This window comes from Rhinolophus sinicus, linkage group LG04 (genome assembly GCF_036562045.2).
Source record: "Rhinolophus sinicus isolate RSC01 linkage group LG04, ASM3656204v1, whole genome shotgun sequence".
Taxonomy (NCBI): Eukaryota; Metazoa; Chordata; class Mammalia; order Chiroptera; family Rhinolophidae; genus Rhinolophus; species Rhinolophus sinicus.
In genome coordinates this window covers 124,520,655-124,543,546 of record NC_133754.1, presented here as the reverse complement: position 1 = coordinate 124,543,546, position 22,892 = coordinate 124,520,655, and the positions used below count along the sequence as shown (strand labels likewise).

Below are 22,892 nucleotides of genomic sequence, written 5' to 3'. Positions count from 1 at the left end.
CAAGGTTCTGGGGTACAAGTGAGTAAGATACAACATTCCTGTCCTTGTGGAGCTTCCATTCAGAAAATGTGAATCAGTAAACCGTCGTGTAATAAAGAAAAGCATCCAGGAAACATCCATGCTATCACTTTCCTACTTCTGTATAGCCCTTTATAATTTACAAAGGTTTAATTTTCCTTACTCCATTTGTTCTTCACAACAACCTTGGGCAGTAAAGGAAACTGGAACTTGGAGAGTCACTCAGTAAGTAATATTGGAGCTGGATTTCCAATCAAACCAGTGGTTTTACCTCCAGGCCACATCCTTTTTTACAGGACCCCATGGTTCAGCTGAATACCACAAAGTAAGTACAGAGTGGACATACTCGTATACACGTATCTAATGAATTAAAGCATATTTTTACTAATTGATTTTCATATGAAATTGACTGTAACCTTTGTTAAGATAGGATTTTAAATGCCAGCGACCCTTAGCAAAGGTAGACTAATTATAGTTAATAATTCCTATTTAGTATGTTTAAAAACTAGAGAAGCATAAGAAAAAGTAAATGCCACTTTTCTAAAAACAGAGAACTACATCGTATGGTGGTCTTTATTTAAATACTTCTCATTAGCAATTTTCTGTCCAAAGCTGAAATACTTCAGACTCAAAAGCAGTGGTTCTCCAACTTCAGTGTGCAGAGGCTCATTTGAGGAGCCTAGCAAAATGCAGGTTCCTGAGCCCATTACCAAAGCTTTTAACAGGTCTTTAGTGAAGCCTGGGAATCCGCATCCTAAACAGGCACTCTGGTTAATTCTTTGACCGCAGCTCCCTGAAATTACTTTGAGAAACTGCCCCAGAGAAATGTGCCGTATCAAAATTAGCACTTAGACCCAAAAGAAGAAAGTAAAAATTATCTGAGCACAGGAAAACAAAATAATGTTTCAAAGCAAAAATAAACAAAGGAGAGAAAGATGTTGGGGAAAGGACAGACTTTTTTTATTTTAAATCACTTTAATTCTTCAGCACAGTCAAATAAACTGCGTTTTCCTTGTTCATAAATTTAAATAAATATAAGATTCTTCCTCCAGATAAACATTTAGATATTGATGTTATAGCTACTTCAACTTTTGAAAGAAACAGATTCTTAAATGTGACAATTTGTTCAAAATAGGCAGAGTAAGGTCTAGTGGAAAAAAAAAAAGTTAACTCTCTTAGGGAGTTCAGTAAGATGTGGTACATCCTTTAGTAACAAACTTGTTTGCAGGAAGCCTGGTAGAGGTTATATGATGTTGACCTGTGCCCCGCACACTGTAGGCTCAAAACAAGTGCTTCTTGAGTGAACATAAGCGTGTGTATGCAGCTGACTACAGATCAGCTTGTTAACCTATTTATGGAATCAAGAGCTAAGACAGGGATAAGAGTGTTTCTTGAAAAGCACACTAGAGTAAAATAAAACATCTATACTGAACGAATATATTTGGAAGAAATGTTAATTATTGCTCTTCATTTAACTAGTTTGATCAAGAAAAAGCTCAGGGACTCTTATATTACGTGTGTGTGTGCACATGTGGATGTTTTACTTGTCTATTTTAGGTAAACTTGTGCTGAGTAATGAAGTAAATTCTCCAAAGAAGTTTTGATCTGGTGCAGGGTTTTTTGTTTGTTTTTTCTCACCACCAGAGGCACTGCTGCTGTGGTTACTTACTATTCCTTCACTTCACTTACTTGGGACTTCAAGAAAGATCATTTAAAAAGTTATGTCTTATGCTTTTAAAATATCTAACATTTCCTATTTCATCTATATTAATTAGATTTGAGAAACTAAGCTTTTGACCTCACTGAACAAAATAAAATGGAGATTTGATAGACCTACAAGTTAAAACAGCCAAAGAAATCAACTTTGCAATATGGGTAACAGCCAATGAACAACTAGATGCTTACTCTTTGAGTTTCTTAACCTGGGAATGTGAACTTGAGTGGGAGAAGAAATTATATCCTTATTTTCACTAATCTCTAATAAATCTAGTGTTGCTTTCCATTGTGAATATAGGCAATCAAGCACAGTAATACTGACAATTGTGACTCTGTCACAATAGGAAACCACAGATCTTTTTATGTTACAATTGTTGCAGATATCTCAAATTATTGTCAATGCTCATCTCTGGTTCTAAATTACCAGTTATAAATTTTCCTGTGTTTCTTTTTGGTCTTCTAAGAAGTAGCTACTGAAGGTACTCCAGGTAATTTGCTTTAAAAAATTGAAGTATTATTTAGCAATGCAATTTTAATTTCTTATAATGACCCAATATAGTTTCTCTAGTTCTTTTTCATTTTAGTGATTCTAGATGTATATTTCAGCAATATATGCAGCCATCTTTCTTGAGAGGAAGCTAAACTAAGTCACCTACAGTTTGTAAACAGATTCTGTTCTCTTTGCACACTGAAGCTTTCAGTAATTTTTTAAACTTAGAAGACAACTTTCAAAGCAAACTGAAATGTAGCTTTTTAAAAGGACAATCTTAATACTTACTTTAAATACAAATACAACATTTCATTTATGAATTTATCAATTATCTTTATTAATGCTCAGTGGTTTCTTTTCAAGTGTTTCATTTGGTGGCATAAGATTACTGTTTTTTTTATAATTACATTTTCCTACCTTGTTTTTATGTAACAGCATAATTTAGTACCTTTTATATAGTTGCTGGATAATAAGATTCTATATTTATTTCAAGAAAAGTGAATGATATAGACCCATGGTCCCAAAGTGATTATATTAATCAATTATTCACATGTATCTTAGATCTTCAAAGCAAGGAGTTATCAAAACGGTAAGTGATGACTTATATATGACATGGTATAGTAATTAGTAATAGTAATTCAGTAATAAATGATCTGAAATATGACTAATTCTTAATTTTCTTACCTCTTTTAAATGATTTACTATTCTTTCATATCTTTTATCTCCCTGTAAGGTATATATGGCCTGAGTTTTTAAAAAGGAATATGGAACATTATTTGTGTATTTACCAAAGGTATTCTGTTCTCATCAGCGTCTTCTTTTAAGGCATCAAAACCCAAATAACGTGTGTAATATTAATGAATATACTTTCAGGGTTTGGGAAAATGTTTGTTTAATTTTCTAAGTGGGTCAGATGTTTAAGGTGGGCATTAACTCTGGGAACAGTGACATCTGCCCATAAAATGTTATTCTAGCTAACTGCAAAGCATATTTTACAGGCTCCCCTCCTGTGGGGCTGATGCTATTTAGGAACTCAGAAGTGAAAAGAAAGAAATGTAATTTAGGTTAACAACTTTGGTTTCTCAATTTAACTCAGTCTACTCCAGTTAATCTCTGATTTCTCAATACCCTCACAGGGAAATAATCAGGCTTCACCTAATATAAATTTAACTTGTATAAAATCCAAAGCTTTGGTGAAATAGGTTGTTCAGATATGTGTTTTGAAAATGTAATGTGTGACTGCTGTGATATGTCTAGAGTTTGTGAAGAAATGCAATTATTTCATGTCATGCATTTTTGTCACATACTAGGTATTTTTCCACCAGCATGCTTCCTGTATTGTGCTTTCTTCAGCAGAATCTACAGCCTGTTTTTTCTTATGTCACATCAGAATGCTGTGCTTCACATTTTCTTCTTTTTAATGGGAAAGACTCTGAGGACGTCTCTTCTTTCTGAGCAAAGATGACTGCAGGTAAAATACATACCTAATGTGAAGAAGGAAATGGCAAAAGTAAGGTTGATCAACCATGTCATTAGAAAGAACCATAGTTTTAAAATACAGTTAGAGTGCTGCCTGGAGTCCAGGGATGAGACACTTGCAAGGGAGATCAAAGAAGGAAGGAACGCTTAAAGAAGTGTTCATATTTTCTGCAGAAGGGAAAGTAAAACAAACCCTTCCATCTTACTATTTTGTTCATTGCAAGGAATTCCTTTTTCCCTTTCTCTAGGGTAGCTCTCTACTTCCCGTAGTGCTTCACATTTGTCCTCTCTTGTATGTGTGGTTGTTATAGATCTGATAGTTGTTACCTTCTAAAGGTAATCATTAGCTTGGGGATTTGTGAAGGTTAGAGCTGTGGAAACTAAAATTTAATAGAAATCTTTTTCCAAATTTCCTGGGGAAAAAAATTGGTAAAACTTTCAACTGTAAGTTTTTGTTCCATGCATTTTCTTGAGTCTTTAGCACCTATACCCACTTGCCTGCTAGGAAATGCTAGTACATAGGGTCAAACAAACAAAAAAATAGACAATAATAGAAAAACCAGAAATAGTCAATCCTTCTTAGTTTGACATCTAGATTTCGTTTGTATGAACCTGTGCCGATGGTCAAAACTTTTATATTTCATACATAATGCAGTTACATTTTCTGCTAGTAAAATGGTTCATCTCTTGTTCATTTGCTCTTGTGATGTCCTGAAAACCACGTTATAATTTCTAGGTGCTTTCATTGTATCAGGCGTCCTCTTTGGTCTTGCCCATGGATACAGACTTTTCTGTTAAGATAGACGGCAGCACAAACCAAAAAGCACAGGAAGAATGTAAAACAAAACAGAAAAGCCACTTACCTATAAAGAGCATCATGAGATATATTTTCAGCACATATGGGAAATAGATGGATAAGTCAAAGGGCAGCTTTGTGGAGTAAGTGCCAAATGATTCAAAATAAGGCAGTGACTGATAGACGGCAAATGCTGTTTAAAGAAAAAAAGAAAGAATCATGGAGGTTTCTCTCCTTCACTTGCTAAGGGGATGTCTATATATGTCTGTATAGTGGAAGAATATTTTGAATTTGATTATGCTTTTGTGACAATTGCTGAATCTTTTAGCTAAAGCTACAGTTTGATACAGAAATCTGCTGAATGACTAAATTGGCAAGGCCATTACAACAGTGTTGACTTGTTGAATTTTTGTCCATTTTATACTTAGTATGCCTGTAGAGAATCAGTTTACAATGTTTCTTTATGGTATCTCAAAATATTCATCCTGTTTGCCACAAACAGGAGTGATAGATGAATGAATTTGGAAAATGCTGCATATATTTTCCTCTTGGAGTTTCACAACATGCATTAGTATAGCAGAGATTCTGAAAAGTACTGCACTAAAGTAACTGGTTTCAGTAGTGGGTCCAAGATGACGGCATAAGAGGACACTGAGCTTGTCCCCTCCCAAGAACACATGGAATGTACGCCTATATTTAGAGCAACTCCTCCTGAGAGACAACTGAGGGCCAATTGCACAGCTTCTGCACAACAAACGAGAAAGTGACCACCTAGAGAAGGTTGGGGAACCGTGAGAGCTCCCCAGGAGCTGAGGGACTGGTGAGCCCCATTGTTTACATTTCCCCTGAACCTGGACAGCGAGCAGGTAGGCACCCTATCCAGGTTCTCTGGCCCACCTGCAGGGCTGCTGTAGTGGGTCCCCAGATACGCCCCCCCCCCAGAGGTCACTCCAGCAGGAAGAGGAGGATGCCACAGTGCCCCTCCTCCTGGAGATTAATCCAGTGGCTCCTGTGGGGTGCTGCTGCACGCACCCACGGGGCTGCACGTGCCTGTGAGGCTCCCCCACCCAAAGAGTGCTGAACTAGCAAAGCATTGTGGTGCCTGCACACGACACTGCCCTGTCCCGAGACAGAGGGGGCACTGCTGGCCTGCCTTGGAAAGTGTGGAACTAGCAGGGTACTGAGGTAGGCACACACAGCTGCAGAGCGAGCAGGGCACTGCCATGCGTGCTCACTGAGCAGCCCCACCTGGAGCAGAAGGGCAGGAAAGCATGCACATTCAGACTTCCCCTCTCCAACTCCGTTGTGGCCTTAGACAGCCAGAATAACAAGGACCTACCACACACGCGTGTACACCAGGCTGCCCCACCAGGAAGCCACTCCTGGCTGGGTGGCACACCAGACACCACACGTACCTGCCCCAACTACAACCAGCCTGCCAGAACCATTGGGCACATACGCTACAGACGCCACTTTTTCAAGATTGGAAGAGAGAGCTATTTCATCTAACTCAATAGGAACAAAACACAGAAACTCAAATACAATGGGGAGATAGAAGAATATGCCCCAAATGAAGGAACGAGAAAAAACTGTGGAGAAAAACTCGAATGAAGCAGAGAGAAGTAATTTGCCTGATAAAGAATTCAAAGAAACAGTCCTAAGGATGCTCTACTAACTTGAGAGTGGAATAGTGGAACTTGGAGTAGAATACAGAAACTCAGAACGTCAACAAAAGGAGACATAATAGAGAACCAAACAGAGGTGAAGAGTAACTGAAATGAAAAATGCATTAGAAGGAATTGACAGATTAGTTAACACAGAAGGATAGATTAGTGGCCTCCTGGAAGACAGAATACTGAAAATCAATCTATCAGAAGAAAAAAACAAGAAAAAGAAATTTTTTAAAATGAGTATGGTATAAGTAACCTCTGAGACAACAGCAAGTGCTCTAACATTCACATTATAGAGATTCCAAAAAGCAAGGGGGGGCGGGGGGGAGTGCAGAATGTATGTTTGAAGAAATAATGGCTGAAAACTTTCCTAATCTGGAGAAGGAAGCAACATCCAGGTCCAGAAAGCACACAGAGTTCCAAACAGGATGAACCCAACAAGCCTCATAACAAGACACACTGTAATTAAAATGGCAAAAGTTGAGGATAAAGAGATAATATTGACGATAGCAAGAAGAATACAAATCACATACTAGGGAAACCCTATAAAGCAATCAGCTAATTTCTGAGCAGCAACTTTATAGGGCAGAAGGAAATGGCAAGAAATGTTTAAAGTGCTGAAGGAAAGGAACCTACAACCTAGAATATTATAGCCAGCAAAGTTATCATTTATAATTGAAGGAGAGAGTTTCCCAGACAAGTAAAAACTAAAGGAGTTCATCACCACTATACAAGCTTTACAAGAAATGTTAAAGGATATTTTTTATATAGAAAAGGTCATCACCAGACATAAGAAAATACAGGAAAGGAAAAAACTCTCACTGGTAAAGGTAAATATATAATAAAAACAGTGAATCAACCACTTAAAAGGTTAATATAAAGGTTAAAAGACAAAACTAGCAAAATTATAACTATAATAGGGGATATGCAAAACAAAAAGATACATAGTATGACAGTAAAAACAAAGCATGGAGGAGGGAGTAAAAATGTAGCACTTTTAAAGAGTGTTTGAATTTAAATGCTTACCAGCTTAAAATAGACTGATATAGATGGATATATATGAACCTCATGGTAACCACAAACCAAAAATCTATAAGAAAAAAATATACACACAAAAATTAAGAGCAAGGAACCTAAAGAAAACCAGCCAATAAAAAGGAAAGAGAAGAAGGAACAGAGAAAAAACAACCAAAGAACAATTAACAATTAACAAAATGGCAAAAAGCACACAGCTGTCAATAGTTACTTTAAACGTACATGGACTAAATGCTATAATCAAAAGACATAGGGGTGGCTGAATGGATAATAAAAAAAAAATACAAGATCCATCTATATGCTGCCTACAAGAGACTCACTTTAGATTGAAAGACACAGAGAGACTGAAAGTGAAGGGATGGAAAAAGATATTCCATGCAAATAAAAACCAAAAGGAAGCTGTGTAGCCATACTCATATCAGACAAAATAGACTTTTTAAAAAATGTAAAAAGAGACAAAGAAGGATATCACATAACAATAAAGGGGTCAATCCTAGAAGAAGATAATAACAATTGTAAATACACATGCAACATTGGAGCACCTAAGTGTATAAAGCAAATAATGGACATAAAGGCAGAAATTAACAGTAATACAATAATAGTTGGGGACTTTACTATTTACCTCAATAGAGCATCCAAACATAAAATTAATAATAATGGCCCTAAATATCACATTAGACCAAATTGTCTTAATACACAGTTACAGAACATTTCATCCCAATACTGCAGAATATACATTTTTCTTAAGTGCACATGGAACATTTTCCAGGATAGACTACATATTAGGCCACAAAACAAACCTCAAGAAATTCAAGAAGATTGAAATTATATCCAACTGAAAGCTTTTTCTTTAAGACAGGACAAGAAAAGGATGTCCACTTTCACCACTTTTATTTGACATAATATTGGAAGTCCTAGCCACACAATCAGACAAGAAAAAGAAAGAAGCATCCAAATCGGAAAGGAAGAAGTAAAACTGGCAATTTTTTGCGGAGAACATGATACTATATAGAAAGAACCCTAAAGATTCCACCAAAAAACAAATTAAACTAATAATTAGTTTAAAATTATTAAACTACTAAAACTAATAAATGAATGAAGTAATGCTGCAGGGTACAAAATTAATACTCAAAGTGGTTGCATTCTAATACAACAATAACAAACTATCAGAAAGAGAAATTAAGAAAATAATCCCATATACAATTGCATCAAAAAGAATAAAATACCTAGGAATAAATTTAACCAAGGAGGTAAATAAGACTGTACCCAGAAAACTATAAGACACTGTTCCAATTGAAGAAGACATAAACAAATGGAAGGATATACTGTACTCATGGGTTGGAAGAATTAACATCGTTAAAATGTTTTTATTACCCAAAACCAATCTACAGATTTCATGCAATCTTTTATCAAAATACCAATAACATTTTTCCCAGAACTAGAAGAAATAGTTCTAAAATTTATATGGAACACAAAAGATGCTAAATAGCCAAAATAATATTGAGGGGGTAGGGGGGAGAACAAAGTTGAAGATATCACACTACCTGATATCAAACTATACTACAAGGCCATAGTAATCAAAACAGCAAGATAAAAATAGACATATCGATCAATGGAACAGAATAGCGAGCCCAGAAGTAAATCCACACTTAACATGGTCAGTTAACATACAACAAAGGAGGCAAGAATATACAATGGGATCAAGATAGTCTCTTCAATAAATAGTGTGGGAAAAACTGGATACATTTAAAAATAAAATGAAACTAGACCACTCTCTTACACTATATACAAAACTAAACTCAAAGTGGATTAAAGACAAATGTAAAGCCTGAAACCATAAAACTCCTAGAAGAAAACATAGGCAATAAACTCTTTGACACTAAACAATATTTTTTGGATATGTCTCCTAGGGCAAAGACAACAAAAGCAAAAATAAACACATGGGACTACATCAAACTAATAAGCCTCTGTACCGCAAAGGAAACAATCAAGAAAACAGAAAGTCAATCTACTGAATGGGAGAAGATATTTTCAAATTATATATCTGATAAGGGGTTAATATCCAAAATACATAAAGAACTCATTTAGCTCAACATCAAAAAAAAAAGTAATAATTCCATTTTAAAAAAATGGGCAGAGGACATGAATAAACATTCCTCCAAAGAGGACATACAGATGGCCCACAGACACATGAAATGATGTTCAACATCATTAATCCTAAGGGAAATACAAATCAAAACCACAATGAGATTAAATATGTGGTGATGGAAGGAGAACTGACTCTGGGTGGTGAACACACAATGGGATTTATAGATGATGTAATACAGAATTGTACACCTGAAATCTATGTAATTTTACTAACAATTGTCACCCCAATAAATTTTTAAAAAAAAGAAAACCACAATGAGATATCACCTCACACCTGTCAGAATGTCTATTATCAATAAACCAACAGACAAGTGTTGGCAGGATGTGAAGAAAAGGGAACCCTTGTGCACTGCTAGTGGGATTGCAAATTGGTGCAGCCACTATGGAAAACAGTATAGATACTCCTCAAAAAATTGAAAATAGAACTCCCATATGACCTAACACTCCACTTCTGAGCATTTATCCAAAGAAATCTAAAACACTATTTTGAAAAGATAAATGCAACCCCTGTTCATTGCAGCATTATTTACAATAGCCAAGATACAGAAGCAATTTAGTTGTCCATCGATAGACAAATGGATAAAGAAGTGGTACATATACACAATGGAGTACTACTTAGCCATAAAAAAGAGAATGATATTTGCCATTTGCAACAACGTGTATGGGAACTAGAGGGTATTATGCTAAGTGAAATAAGTCAGAAAAGACAAATACTATATTTCACCTATATGTGGAATCTAAAAAACAAAATAAATGAACAAACAAAACAGAAACAAACTCAAGAGAACAAACTGATAGTTGCCAGATGGGAGGGGGGTTGGGAGGATGGGTGAAAAGGTGAAAGGGCTTATAAAGTATGAATTGCCAGTTATAAAAATAGTCGTGGAGATCTGAAGTACAGCATAGGGAATATAGACACTAATGTAGTAAGTATATATGGTGTCAGATGAGTCCTAGACTTACTGTGGTGATCACTGCATAAGGCACATAAATGTCTAATCACTATGTTGTCTACTTGAAACTAATATTGTATGTCAACTATAATTGAAAAATAAATGTAAAAACAGATGTAATAATGCATAATCAGATAAATTTTGATCAGTGCATCTAGCACAAAATAGAGTGAAAACTTCATGGGTAAAGTCTGAATACATAATGTGCTGAACTAGGAATACTGGAGTTTTCTCTAGTTTCCAGGTAAAAATCAATTACAAATGTCAAGTCTATTAAGCCTTTAAAATACTGCTTCCCACTTTCCATCTTTAAAGGGATGCAAATAACATATGCCTCATCTTTCCTCAGATAAGTAAATAGCTAAACACTTTAAAATTCCTTTTCAATAGAAACTTTAATAAATCTAATGTAACTTAATCAAATAATAATTGCACAATTAAAAAACATAAGGAAAAGAGATCTAGGCATTCACCAAGTTCTAGATGAACTAATAATGATTCAATGGCTCTTCTGAGCTTGCAATTCAGCGATTCAAGATTGCTTCCTATTATATAAAATTATGTCATCACAAATATTCTGTTCAGATTTAGAGTTTGTCTTAAGATACCTAGAATTTCACTTGGTTAAAGAAAGGAAATATATATAACCAAAGATAATAGTTTAATCTACCTCTTGAGATGAAAAGTGGAATTAAAATGTGAATAAAATCCAACTATAATAGCAATCTTGGACCAGAAGCTAAGTTGTAATGATAACCAAGACAAGAAGGTTTAAAATGGTCTGAGAAAACCTACATCCACCTACAGAATTCTAGACACCATTCAAGAAGAACTTAGCACAGGGTAGAGGGGAGGAGGGCACCAAACTGAAGTTATGAGGAATGCCCAAGACTTAGGAGCCAAAATTATTGCTCTCAAAGAGTTGACTGCCTATTTGGGAACAAAGGATACACATGTGAAATAACCAAAGGACATCTGTGCAGAGTGGAAGTGAGGTGGGGAGGGGTGGCTTTTGTCGTCTCTCTTTTCCAAGAATGTCAATGAACCTCAAAAATTGGAGACCAGGACTCAGCCATTTAAAAAAAAAAAAATGAAATCTTGCCATCTGAGACAACGTGGATGGATGTCGAGAGTATTGTGTTAAGTGAAATAAGTTGGACAGAGAAAGACAAATACCATATGATTTCAATAATATGTGGAATATGAAAAAACAAAACAAAACTTAAACTCATTGATACAGAAAACAAACTGATAGTTGCCAGGGTGACGAGCGTAGGGGGTGGGTGGAAAATGGGAAGGGATTAAGACATACAAACTTCCAGTTATAAGTCACAGGGATGTAATGCACAACATAGGGAATATAGTCAATAACATCGTAAGAACTATGTATGGTGACAAACGGTTACTAGACTTAAGGTGACAATCACTTTTTAAATTATTTAAATGTTAAATCACTATGTTATATGCCTGAAACTAATATAATACTGTATGTCAACTATAATTTAAAATATTTTTTTAAATGGGAAAAAACTAATCACTGAATCACAATGTTAAACCTCTTTTGGGTAGGTAAATAGACTTAGGTTAGAGGATTTATCTAAAACTCCTGCAGTGATTTAATGAAATTCAGGGCCTAGACTCAGATGTCCTCATTTCTCATCCAATATTTTGTCAACTGTGCAGAGCTGCTTCCCCCTCTAATTTTGCTTCTTCATGTTTGGCTTCTTTGCATCGAGGGAAGAATGCCAAGAAAGATACACTGAGTCAGCTAAGTGGTACCCAAAATAGTCATTTAATCATCAAAAAGTTTAGTGAGTCATGATAACTAGATTGCTTTTGTCAGTAAGCAATACAGCAAGTCACTCTTTTCTTACCTTCAGCGAGAACACACAAAGGGTAAACCGGCATCCATAGTGTTTGACTGAGCCACGTCAGGACGGCGTATGATATTCCTATGACTGATAACATGCTGTAAGTGTACCTGAAAGAGACAAGGAGCTCATAAGCACCATTTGCTGCTGATGTCTGGGAAATAACAAGAGAATGAAATCCTCTACTAGGTAATTAAATACACAGATAAAACTAGAATGTGTGCAGATTCCATACCTTCATTTCCTATAATTTAAGCTGGAGAAGAGGTTTTAAAAATGAGGAGAGGGGAGTCATGTTGGTCTGACTTGCCTCACGGAGTGGATCATGGATAATTACAGAAGTGGACAGAAAAAAATGTAACTCATATCCCTCCCACAGCCAATTATAAGTTTCCTTGCTTAGCAACTTCAATTTCACTCAGAAGCCAAGCCCATTTTATGCAATAAGCAGCTAGTATTTTTAAGACAGACAAAATTTGTAAATATCTAGGGAATGAATTTTAAAAATAAAAACATGACTTCTAAATCCCTATTTGGCATCCCTCTGTTATGGAGTTCTGCCATCATATGTGATCAATTGAAGAACTGTCCTGAGGAGCTTGTTTGGGTTACAGTAAGTAGTTGAAAACCTGCCTCTGTAGTGTAATAAATGAGATAGTCATTTTTTGTTTCTCTGTTCTCTGAATGGGCCATGGTTCTCAAGCTTAAGCATGCATCACACTCATCCCGAGGGCTTCCTAAGGCACACACTACTAGACCCTATCCCCAAATGTCCAATTTAATGGGTCTGACATGGAACTGGAGCCTGAGAATTTGTAACAAACAATTTCCAGGTGGTGATGATGCCACTGGTCCAGGGGCCATACTTTGACAATGACTGGAATAGATAATGAATACATATGGCAAGATAAAAATGCCAAACCTTGAAAATATGAATGATGAAAAGCAAATCTTTCTCTCTCATTCCAGGACCCTAATGCCACTCCCTCAAATGTTATGACCAATGCCAATTTCTTATGTGTTTCACAGATATTTTTGCATATGCTTATCTATGTGTATATATGTTATATATACTATATACCAACAGTGCAAGTCCGCACTAAACATGTCCTGTTATCAAACTTTTTGATCTTTATCAAAGTGAAAAATGGTATCTCACTATCTGCCTTTTTTTTCTCTTCTATAAGAGCAGGTATGTTTAAAAGCCACTGTTGATGAAGTCCAATGTATCTTTTTTCTTTTGTTGGCTTGTGTTTTTGGTGTCGTATTTAAGAATCCATTGTCAAATCCAAGATCACAAAGATTTACCCCTATGTTTTCTTCTAAGAATTTTACAGTTTTAGCTCATACATTTAGGTTTTTAAATCTATTTTGAGTTCATTATTTATATGGTATGAGGTAAGATTTCATTGTTTTGCGTGTGGATATCCAGTTGTCCCTGCATCTTGTTGAAAAAACTACTGAATGGTCGTGGCACCCTTGTCAAAAATCAACTGGCCATAAATGAGAGTTTATCTCTGGACTATCAATTCTATTCCATGACATGCCAGTATCACACTCTTGATCATGGTTGCTTTGTAGTGAGTTTTGAAATTGGGAAGTGTGAGTCTTCAACTATGTTCTTCTTTTTCAATATTGTTTTGGCTATTCTGGGTTCCTTGAGTTTCTATATGAGTTTTAGGATCAGCTTCTCAATTCCTGCAAAGATGCCAGCTTGGATTCTGAGAGGGATGGCACTGAATCTGTCAATCAATGTGGGGAGTTTTGCTGACTTAACAATACTACGTTTTCAACCCATGGTACATATTTCAACACATGGTATATCTTTCATTTATTTTGATCCTCTTTAATTTCTTTCAACACTATTTTATAGTTTTCAGCATACATGTTCTGCACATATTTCTACTATATTTTTTCATTGTAAATGGAATTATTTTCCATTTGTAAATGGAATTATTTTCTTAATTTTACTTTAGGTCATGACAAGTGTATAGAATACAACTGATTTTTGCATATTGATATTATATTCTAACACCTTGCTGAACTAGTTTATTAGTTCAAAGATTTAACGGATTCCTTATGATTTGTTATATATAAGATCATGTCATCTGTCAATAAAGACAGTTTTACTCCTTCCTTTATAATAAGGATGCCTTACATAATTTTCTTGCTTCATTGCCATGACTAGAAGTTCCGGTACCATGGTGAATAGAAATGGCTGGAGTGAACGTGCTTGTCTTGTTCCTCATCTTAGGAGGAAAACATCAGTCTTTCATCAAGAACCATCATGTTAGCTGTGAATTTTTTATAAATGCCTTTACCAGGAAGAGGAAGTTCCCTGGTCCTCACTTTTAAAAGTCATTCTGGGGTAAGTTGGGATGATAACTGTACCCCCATTTTACAGAGAAAAATATGAGTTTCAGAAAGGTTAGATGCTCAGGAATTTCACTCCTACATTAAGAGAAATGAAAATGTGCACACAAAAGCTTGCACATGAGTATTTCTCATGACCAGAAAGTAGAAACAACCCAAATGTCGATCAATGAATGGATAAATGTGATATAGCAATATAAGGGGATAGTATTCAGCCATAAAAAGGAATGAAGTACTGACAGATGTTACAACATGGATGAACCTTGAAAACATTATGCTAAGTGAAAGAAGCCAGTCACAAAAGATCACATATTATATGACTCCATTTATATGAAATGTCCAGAATAGGTACATTCATAGAGACAATACATTGGTTGCCAAGAGCTGGGAGGAGGAAGGAATAGGAAGTGACTGCTAACAGGTTTGGGGTTTCTTTTGAGGGTGATGAAAATGTCCTCAAAGAAAGTGGCAATGGTTGCACCTTTCTTTGAATATATTGAAAACCAAATTTTATACTTTAAAAGGGTGAATTTTAAGGTATGTGAATTATCTAAATGCTATTAATTAAAAAAAAAAAAAAGATTATGTGATTTGCCCAAGATCATAGAGCAAGTAAGTAGTGAAGGTGGAGTTTACTCTGAGATCTACTTCTATCTCCTATGACATGTCTATGTGTCTATGACATGACACTGCTCTCAATCCACAAGTTACTTTATGCTCTAATGGGTCTACTGAGCTTATCTGAACCTGACTCGACTCTGAAAGAGTTGGGCATACCAGAAAACAATACATTAGAAAGCCACCATCCCCAATGAGGCTCCAGGTCTCATGAACAAGAATCATGGGCTACAAACATCTATGAAGTTTGTTCCAAATCTATAAAACTATCAGTTGAAAAGGAGAAATAACTTACTAAGAAATATACAAAAATTATGGTCATTTTCATTCAACAAAATAGTTCATTCGAATTCACTGTAGGGTTCAAATCCATTATTTAGAAATACAGAGGGTACCAAAAAGTATACACATTTTAAGAAAGGAAAACACTATTAAAATTGTATTACTAAATATATACTGATAACAAAAGATGAATACAAGTCATGTTTGACTTCTGCAATTACAAGAGGTGCTCAAAGTGGTTGCCATCAGCATCCAGACACTTCTGATTCCAGTGAATTACTGTTTGAGCAACGTTGACCAAAGTGTCCACTTCTATACATTTTTTTGACACCCCTGGTATTTTAACTCAGCTAAGTTATTGACAAATACAATAAAGAATTTACATAACCTCAGCTAAAATGCTAGGGTTCTTTTGTTACCAATCCACATCTACATCTTTCGAGCAGGAATGGCAGTTCTCATTTGTGAAAGCTGAAGTGGCAGTTAGGACACGTCCCCAAAGTGTGCCACAGAGCAAAACAGGGGTTTGACACCACTGCCGGTAGAAATGAGACTAGGCTCATCTAGTTGCAAAGTTTTAGAATTAGAAGGAAACTGAAGACAATCTAGAGCAAACAAAGGTTTTTAACCTCCGGCCCATGGATTCCCAAGAAGTCCACGAAAAAACGTCAGTCGTTTGAACCCCCTGGAATTGCGTACAAAAATGCATGTGGAGGTACAGTTTTCCCCAGAGAGATGAGGGCCCTCTATTTTAAACATTCTTGAATTCACAGAAACCAACTTTGTGAGTTCTGACTATGATATAATAAAAGTTGTGCTTTGCTTATTACAGTAACATGTACCAGAGCAATTGCAAGGAATGCCTTTCATTAGCAAACAGCTGTGAGGTTTTTTCCAAACTGGTGCATGCCAAGTCTTCTGCTACAAACCTGCACTGATTTGCTCTTGTAATACTACGATAGGTTTTCATTATCTTTGATATGCCCCTTATGGAAAGCACTAAAAATACATTTCCATGTCAAGATAAAATCATTTGAAAAGGGGTTATGTTTTTCTCTCATTCCAAGAAACCAAATGTAAGCAGCTATTACTGCTTTCACTGCAGTGCAGAAAGCAATCTGGCTTTGTTTTAAGAGATTATTTTGTCTCCTTACCTAACCATATCCAATAGATTCCAAAAGATGAATAAAACACACACCACGTATTTCTCTTGGACTTCCTCTTGGCTGGTGATCACCACAAAGAGGAGGATGATTCTCTCTGTGAGCTAACGAAAAACAACAAAAAAACAGCAAAGTCAAGAATTCGGATCATCTGTTAAGCATCTAGGTAATTTTCCAATGTTAAAAACCAGAATTCCTCTTAAAAGTATGCTTTAACTGGAACTATGTATCCTAAACTGTTAACATGACCTCTGAGGGAGTAGGGTTCTGGGTGAATTTCATTTCCTCCTTTGTGTTGGTTTTTTGGTGTCTCCTCCAAATCATATATAATGAATGAAAAGATAACATATTTTATCTGAATCAGGATATTTCCCGTCTTGTAGTACATGCACACATGTTTTTATTCACTTAGGCAAGCTTTCGTTGAGTGTCTGCTATGTATTAGATGCTAAGATTACATATATAATGAAAGCATGGCCCTTGCTCCAGAGGATAGAGAACATGAGGCGGTAACTCTAACACTGTGAATAACGCTGCCACTTAACATGTGACGTACGGGAGCACAGGTGAGGCAAATACCTGTCTGCAGAAAAGTACACAGAGATTTATGAAGACAGGCAACATTTCAGTTGGATCTTAAAGGAGTTTGTGAGGTAGACTGGATAGAAGAGGCATGCCGGGCTAAGGGAGCCGGCTGAGCAGACAGACAGAGATGTGAAAATGCAGGGTGCACCAGTGAGGATTGAGAGCCCCTGGGGGGTGGAGTGGGGGTGCTTAGAAAGGAATAATACCGTGTTTCCCCGAAAATAAGACCTAACGGGAAAATAAGCCCTAGCATGATTTTTCAGGATGACATCCGCTGAATATAAGCTCTAATGTGTCTTTTGGAGCAAAAGTTAATAGAAGACCAGTCTTATTTTCGGGGAAACATGGAAAGATATAAAATTGAAAATGTGTTGGGGGCTAGGTTGTGAAGGGCCTTGAGTGACAGGCCGAAAAATTTTAATTTCACCCAACAGAGAAGCCGTCATTGCTTTTTCTTTTTAAGTGGGGGGGCACAGGGAGAAGGGGAAGAGGGGCAATATAATCCTAGCCCTTATAAGCTAGTGAAAAAGAATTCAACATATTCATTTTTTTCAAGTCAACATTCACAAATCATTGAGAATTCACACACTTGTGGCTTAGCTCCAATAATTGACCTCAAGGAAGACATTCCTTTTTCCCAATCTAAATATAATGTGCCTTCTTATGTTGTATTAATATCCCCTGTACAGTGTGCATTTTTATGTGTGTTTTTTTAATAGAACATTTATTTGCTCTCAATCTTCAAAGGAAAATATACTGGAGATTGAGGGAGCATATTCGTGTTAAAGGAAAGGGGAGGATTACTTTATATTTTTCAATAGCTGTCTTTATTTTTAAAGCAGATCAAGGCGAAAAGACAGGGATAATCTATGACTTAGACTCATAGGTTGTTAGACCTGGAAAATCACTTAGTGCAGAGAAATCCAAGATGTGCCAACAATGTGACACATGATCAGAAATCCACATGCAGAACCTCCATCAGCATGTTTATGACTACAGCAGTGAGTCAAGAGTGCCCTTGCTTAGCTACGGGAATTAGATATGATTCAAACCTTAGTCAATCTTTTGAAGCTATCCACATAGCTGTTTTTCTTCTTTCATTACAATGCCCTAGTTTCTTGATTTAATTTAATTACAGTTATATAATGAATTACACTTAACTGCAACAATCATTACTGGATGATCCAAGCTTGCTGTCCATGATACCTGGCAGCCTTCAGATACAAGATCTTAGCCACAAATAAATACTTAGGAACTGCCTAATCTTACATTTGATCAGTGCCTGCTAATTAGGAAAATCATCAACTTTTTGATAAACATCTCAGGAGATATACACACATGAAGGCATTCACAAAACACATTTCTAATTACATGGCTGACTACTGCAAGAAAAAACTTACCTCTTGATAAGATAGCTTTCTGTGGTCCCCTCCAGATACCAGCCCAACCCCACCTTTTTACAAATAAGGAATTTGAGAAGCAGAGAACTTAAGTGACTTGCTCAAACTAGTGGCAGACCTGGAAACATATATAGCCCAAGTTTCCTGGTTTCCAGAGTTGTAAACTATCCATGTGGTCAGGCTGCCCCTTAACTGATGAATACAGAAAGGGAAATCTCCTAAAAGAGAAACGAGCTGCACAATGAAAGTACCCCTGTTGAAAAGCGTCACTTGATGGTCTGTGGCATGTTAATGATAGGGTCCCAACTGCACAGAAATCAGCAATCAACATGCCCCCAAAACCACACAACCATGTACATACATGTGAGTATGTGAAGTCCTACCCATATAATGTCTGTCTAATTAACCAATTATCTGATGGTTATCTGACTCTAACTTGACCACCAATGGCAATACAATGGGTGGAGATATTCTTAAACTGATAAAAACCAATATTTATCGGTTACTTTCTGTCAGGTTCCAAACATCATTTAAACAACCTTAAGAAGTGTTGTTATTATCTGCTTCTGCATTTTACAAAGTGACAATGAACTGCCTACAGATGTGGAATTAAAATCTAGACAACGTGATTCTAAATCCCTTATTCTGAAACACTAAGACACATTCACCTTTGTTATTAAATGAGTTAATGCAAGTGAAGAATTTAGAAAAGTTTTTGGCACCTTTGTTATTCTATAATAGACTATTATCCAGGTTATAGTCTATTCTTTTAAAAAGCCCCTCCTCAAAAGTTAAACCTTAAAATAAGAACCTCCTTGCTTTTCTAAATCAATACCAAAACAATCATAAGGATAGACTTAAAATTTTTCACTTTTCCTTAATATCATAATTTCACCAGTTATTTGGAGCTTCACATTTGGGAGAACTTAGCACTTTGTCATTTTAAACAAATCCTATGAGTACATGACTAATTACTAATGAATGGTCTTACAATGTTTAGTGCAACTCAAACAGGTGGAATAAAAAGTACAATTAGAAAAACACTCTACAGCTTAGGCCAAATTAAACATGGTGGTAACGTGGGGCTGCTCAAAAGTATGGTAACTATAAAATAAAAACACTTTGCATTTTTATGTTCTATTTGGGAATCTTCAACTCTAGGTTAAGCAATGACTAAAACCAAGTTGTTAACTTTCTACATGGCAGCTAGCACTTTAGTTACCAACTATTGTAGGGGTAAAATGATTCATCAGCTATAGGGAGAACTTCTAGAATCTTAAAAATTAGTTAATTTTAGCCTCAAAGACTACTATTTTACTATTTCACAGGTTGAAGTTCAATCCTGTGAACTTTTGTTGAGAACTTCAGAAATATAACGTTTATATGTTCAAAAACCACCAATTACTTTCTTCTAGAAGACAAAGGCATTTAAGCAATTCTAGTTTTAAATTTTTGGTTTATTCATCATTCAATAGATATTTATTGAGTGCACTGTTCTGGGTCCCAGGAAATACAGCTGTGAACAAGACCAGGACCGGTCCTCATGGTATTTACATCCTACTCGGTGACATAGGCAGTAAACAAATATAGCATAATAGTTAAGAGTTCAGGACAAATAGCCTAAATCCAAATTGTTTTCTTCCACCATTCACAATTTATGTGACCGAGTAACTTATGTGACTTTTGTGTTAAGTAATTATACTAGAGATAATAATTATTATATAGGATAAGGTTATGAAGATTAAATGAGTTAATACAAGGGAAGAATTTAGAACAGTGTTTGGCACATAGAAAGCCCTAAGTAAATATAAGCAATTATTAAGAAAATAAATACAATTTATTGTAGTGATTAGTATATTTACAGGAAAATACACTTTTTCTATACAGATAATCAAGACTATCAGTGAATAAAAAGTTAATCTCAGCATATTTAAAATTATACTGTGAATGTAGCTTTATAATCATCACACTGAAGAACTCCATGAATCAAATGCAAAATACCGAGGAAAAATCTAAAATCCTACCTACAGAATGACTTGAGTGTGTAATTTATTCCCAGGAGGCTTTGCAGTTTTGAGAATCTCACAGCTTGACACTATCTTCAGTTTTATCTCTAACAACATAATACTGTTCCCAACTCAAAACTGGAGAAAATCTATATGATTTTATGGAAAATCAGTAGACTGTTTAATCTAGCAACATAAAGAAGTAGCTGCTTCACAGCTAAAAAGAAATAAGGGTGAAACTTCACTGTTTTCATAAAAGGGTTTATTTTAAGATACTCTCCTTTGGGAATTCCTTTATATTTGTTGTCATAAGAATCTGTGACTGAAATTTTTAGAGTGGTTTTGGGCAAGCGGACACCTACTTGCCCTATCAGAAATAGGAAGTGATATTGGTACATATAAAAATGGTTCTTGAAATCGGGGCTCACAAATGGAATTTCTGTATGTATGATTTTGGGGTAATAATTCCTATTGTTTTTATTTATAGATTTTAAAAATTGTGTAAACTTAATATATGTGCAGCAGTGTTTATTGTGATACAAAGTGAAGGATGCAGACAGAATTTAGCCATTTTAATTCAGTTATGTATGAAGCCTTTGCATTTCAAGCATTTCTCAAAAGGTAAATAGTAAACTGGATTACTCTGAGGGTTTCCTAAAGGCACATCAATCTAAGGTATTTAGATTGTGGATATAAAGTTTCATTTTGTGGATATTTCCCCCTCTCCTTGAGTTGAAGCAACCTCAAACTATATCAATAAAAACCTTTCTCAGGCTTCCATTCAAGCAAAGTCAGAACAAAATCAATACTTCCGGGTTGGTAGTATTACTGCGCTGTAAAAGCCAAATTGTTGTGATTAAACCTACGGAAATAAACTAATTTCTCAATTCAACTATTTCTTTTTCACCAAGCTAATAAAATATGCAAGCTCATTTGGGAGGAAGGGATTGGAGAGGTGAGATGCCTACTTATATTATCATTTCTTATAATAGTTATATGCATCTTTTGGACCTTTTTACTTTCTCGTTTTATAAATTTAAAATATCAAAAGTTAACTATATTTCCTTATATAATTTTAATTGGTATGTAATTATTTCCAAAAACAGATGTCTATAAACAACTATGTTTTAGTTTTGCTCTTTCCCCCTAACGTGTATTTATTGAACACAAAAATATACATCTGTGTGTTAAATTAGTATAGTCTTATTATCAGTGGGTTTACCCCTCTTCATTATTTGGCAGTTGTGTGTAATTCTAGAAATTTATAATGGCTTTTCTTTAAGTGTCAAAAGAAAAATGTGTGTATAAAACATTTAAAAAATGAACAGAACAAAACGCAGAAAACAAACAGCCCCTACACACATACCACCACCATTTGATATATGTAATTCTAACTGCTCAGCAGGCTTATCATGCTTACTACTTTTTGGAATTACTTATCTTGATATTTTGGAAGCCCAGCTCCCAGAAAGAGACTTCAGTTGTGAGACTTAGCAATCTCACGAAGGTAACGGCAAAATAACATCCCAAATGTGCAGACAAATTTTTCAGCCTACTTGAATCCATGTGCACCATGCATTTTTCAAGATACAGTATGCAATCAGCTAGAATTACTGTGTAAGTAGCTTAGCCACATTCTTAACTACTGTGTCTTAAAAAATGAGGAAACGAGAAAACCAAGAAAGATTACACAAGTTTCGTTTGGAAAGATTAGAGTTTTCCTTGACTGTTTTAAAGTAGGGGCCTCAGAGTCATCTCCTAATGAGTGAATTCTAATTGTCTGCAGAATGCTAACGAAGGAAGGGGGAGAAAATGAAACTTTGGATATGATGACGTGTGTTCTTGAAGTTTTCTCCAATACCACATCCATTCTGAAAACCATAGACAAGATAATAAATGAGTAAAAGAGAAGACAGATAAAATGTCAAAGAGATAAAAAGAAGCCAAACAATCAACAAAAATTGTTAATAATCAGCCTACGACAAAAATGGTAAGTGTCCTCCCTGCTGTGGTGATCCCTGACTTGTTAGCCCGCTCAACAATAAAAACTTAAAAATCATTTGAACCTTATTAACAGCAAACTTTGCAATCTCGCCTTTGAATAAAAAGCTTCAGTGCATACTTGCCAATGTTCTTTAATTACCAAACCAGGATATAGTTTGCTTACAATCATCATATTTCTGTAAGTCATTTCAGTTTTAATTAATAGGATTAAAATCACAATTGAATATTCTGGAATATCTGGAACTTCAAGAAATAAAATTTCTAGTTTGTACAATAATGTCTATT

General features: G+C 35.5%; 1 protein-coding gene across 1 annotated transcript in view; it reads right to left on the bottom strand.

The window, feature by feature from the left end:
• Positions 1 to 956: 956 nt before the first annotated feature.
• Positions 957 to 22,892, bottom strand: part of HACD4 (3-hydroxyacyl-CoA dehydratase 4) — a 28,539-nt gene continuing 6,603 nt past the window's right edge. The window contains exons 4-7 of the mRNA XM_019750358.2: positions 16,604 to 16,716; positions 12,180 to 12,286; positions 4,567 to 4,692; positions 957 to 3,708 (exon numbers count right to left, since the gene is read on the bottom strand). Coding sequence (XP_019605917.1) covers positions 3,626 to 3,708; positions 4,567 to 4,692; positions 12,180 to 12,286; positions 16,604 to 16,716 — 429 coding nt within the window. The 3' untranslated portion in view covers positions 957 to 3,625. The remainder of the gene's footprint in view (positions 3,709 to 4,566; positions 4,693 to 12,179; positions 12,287 to 16,603; positions 16,717 to 22,892) is intronic.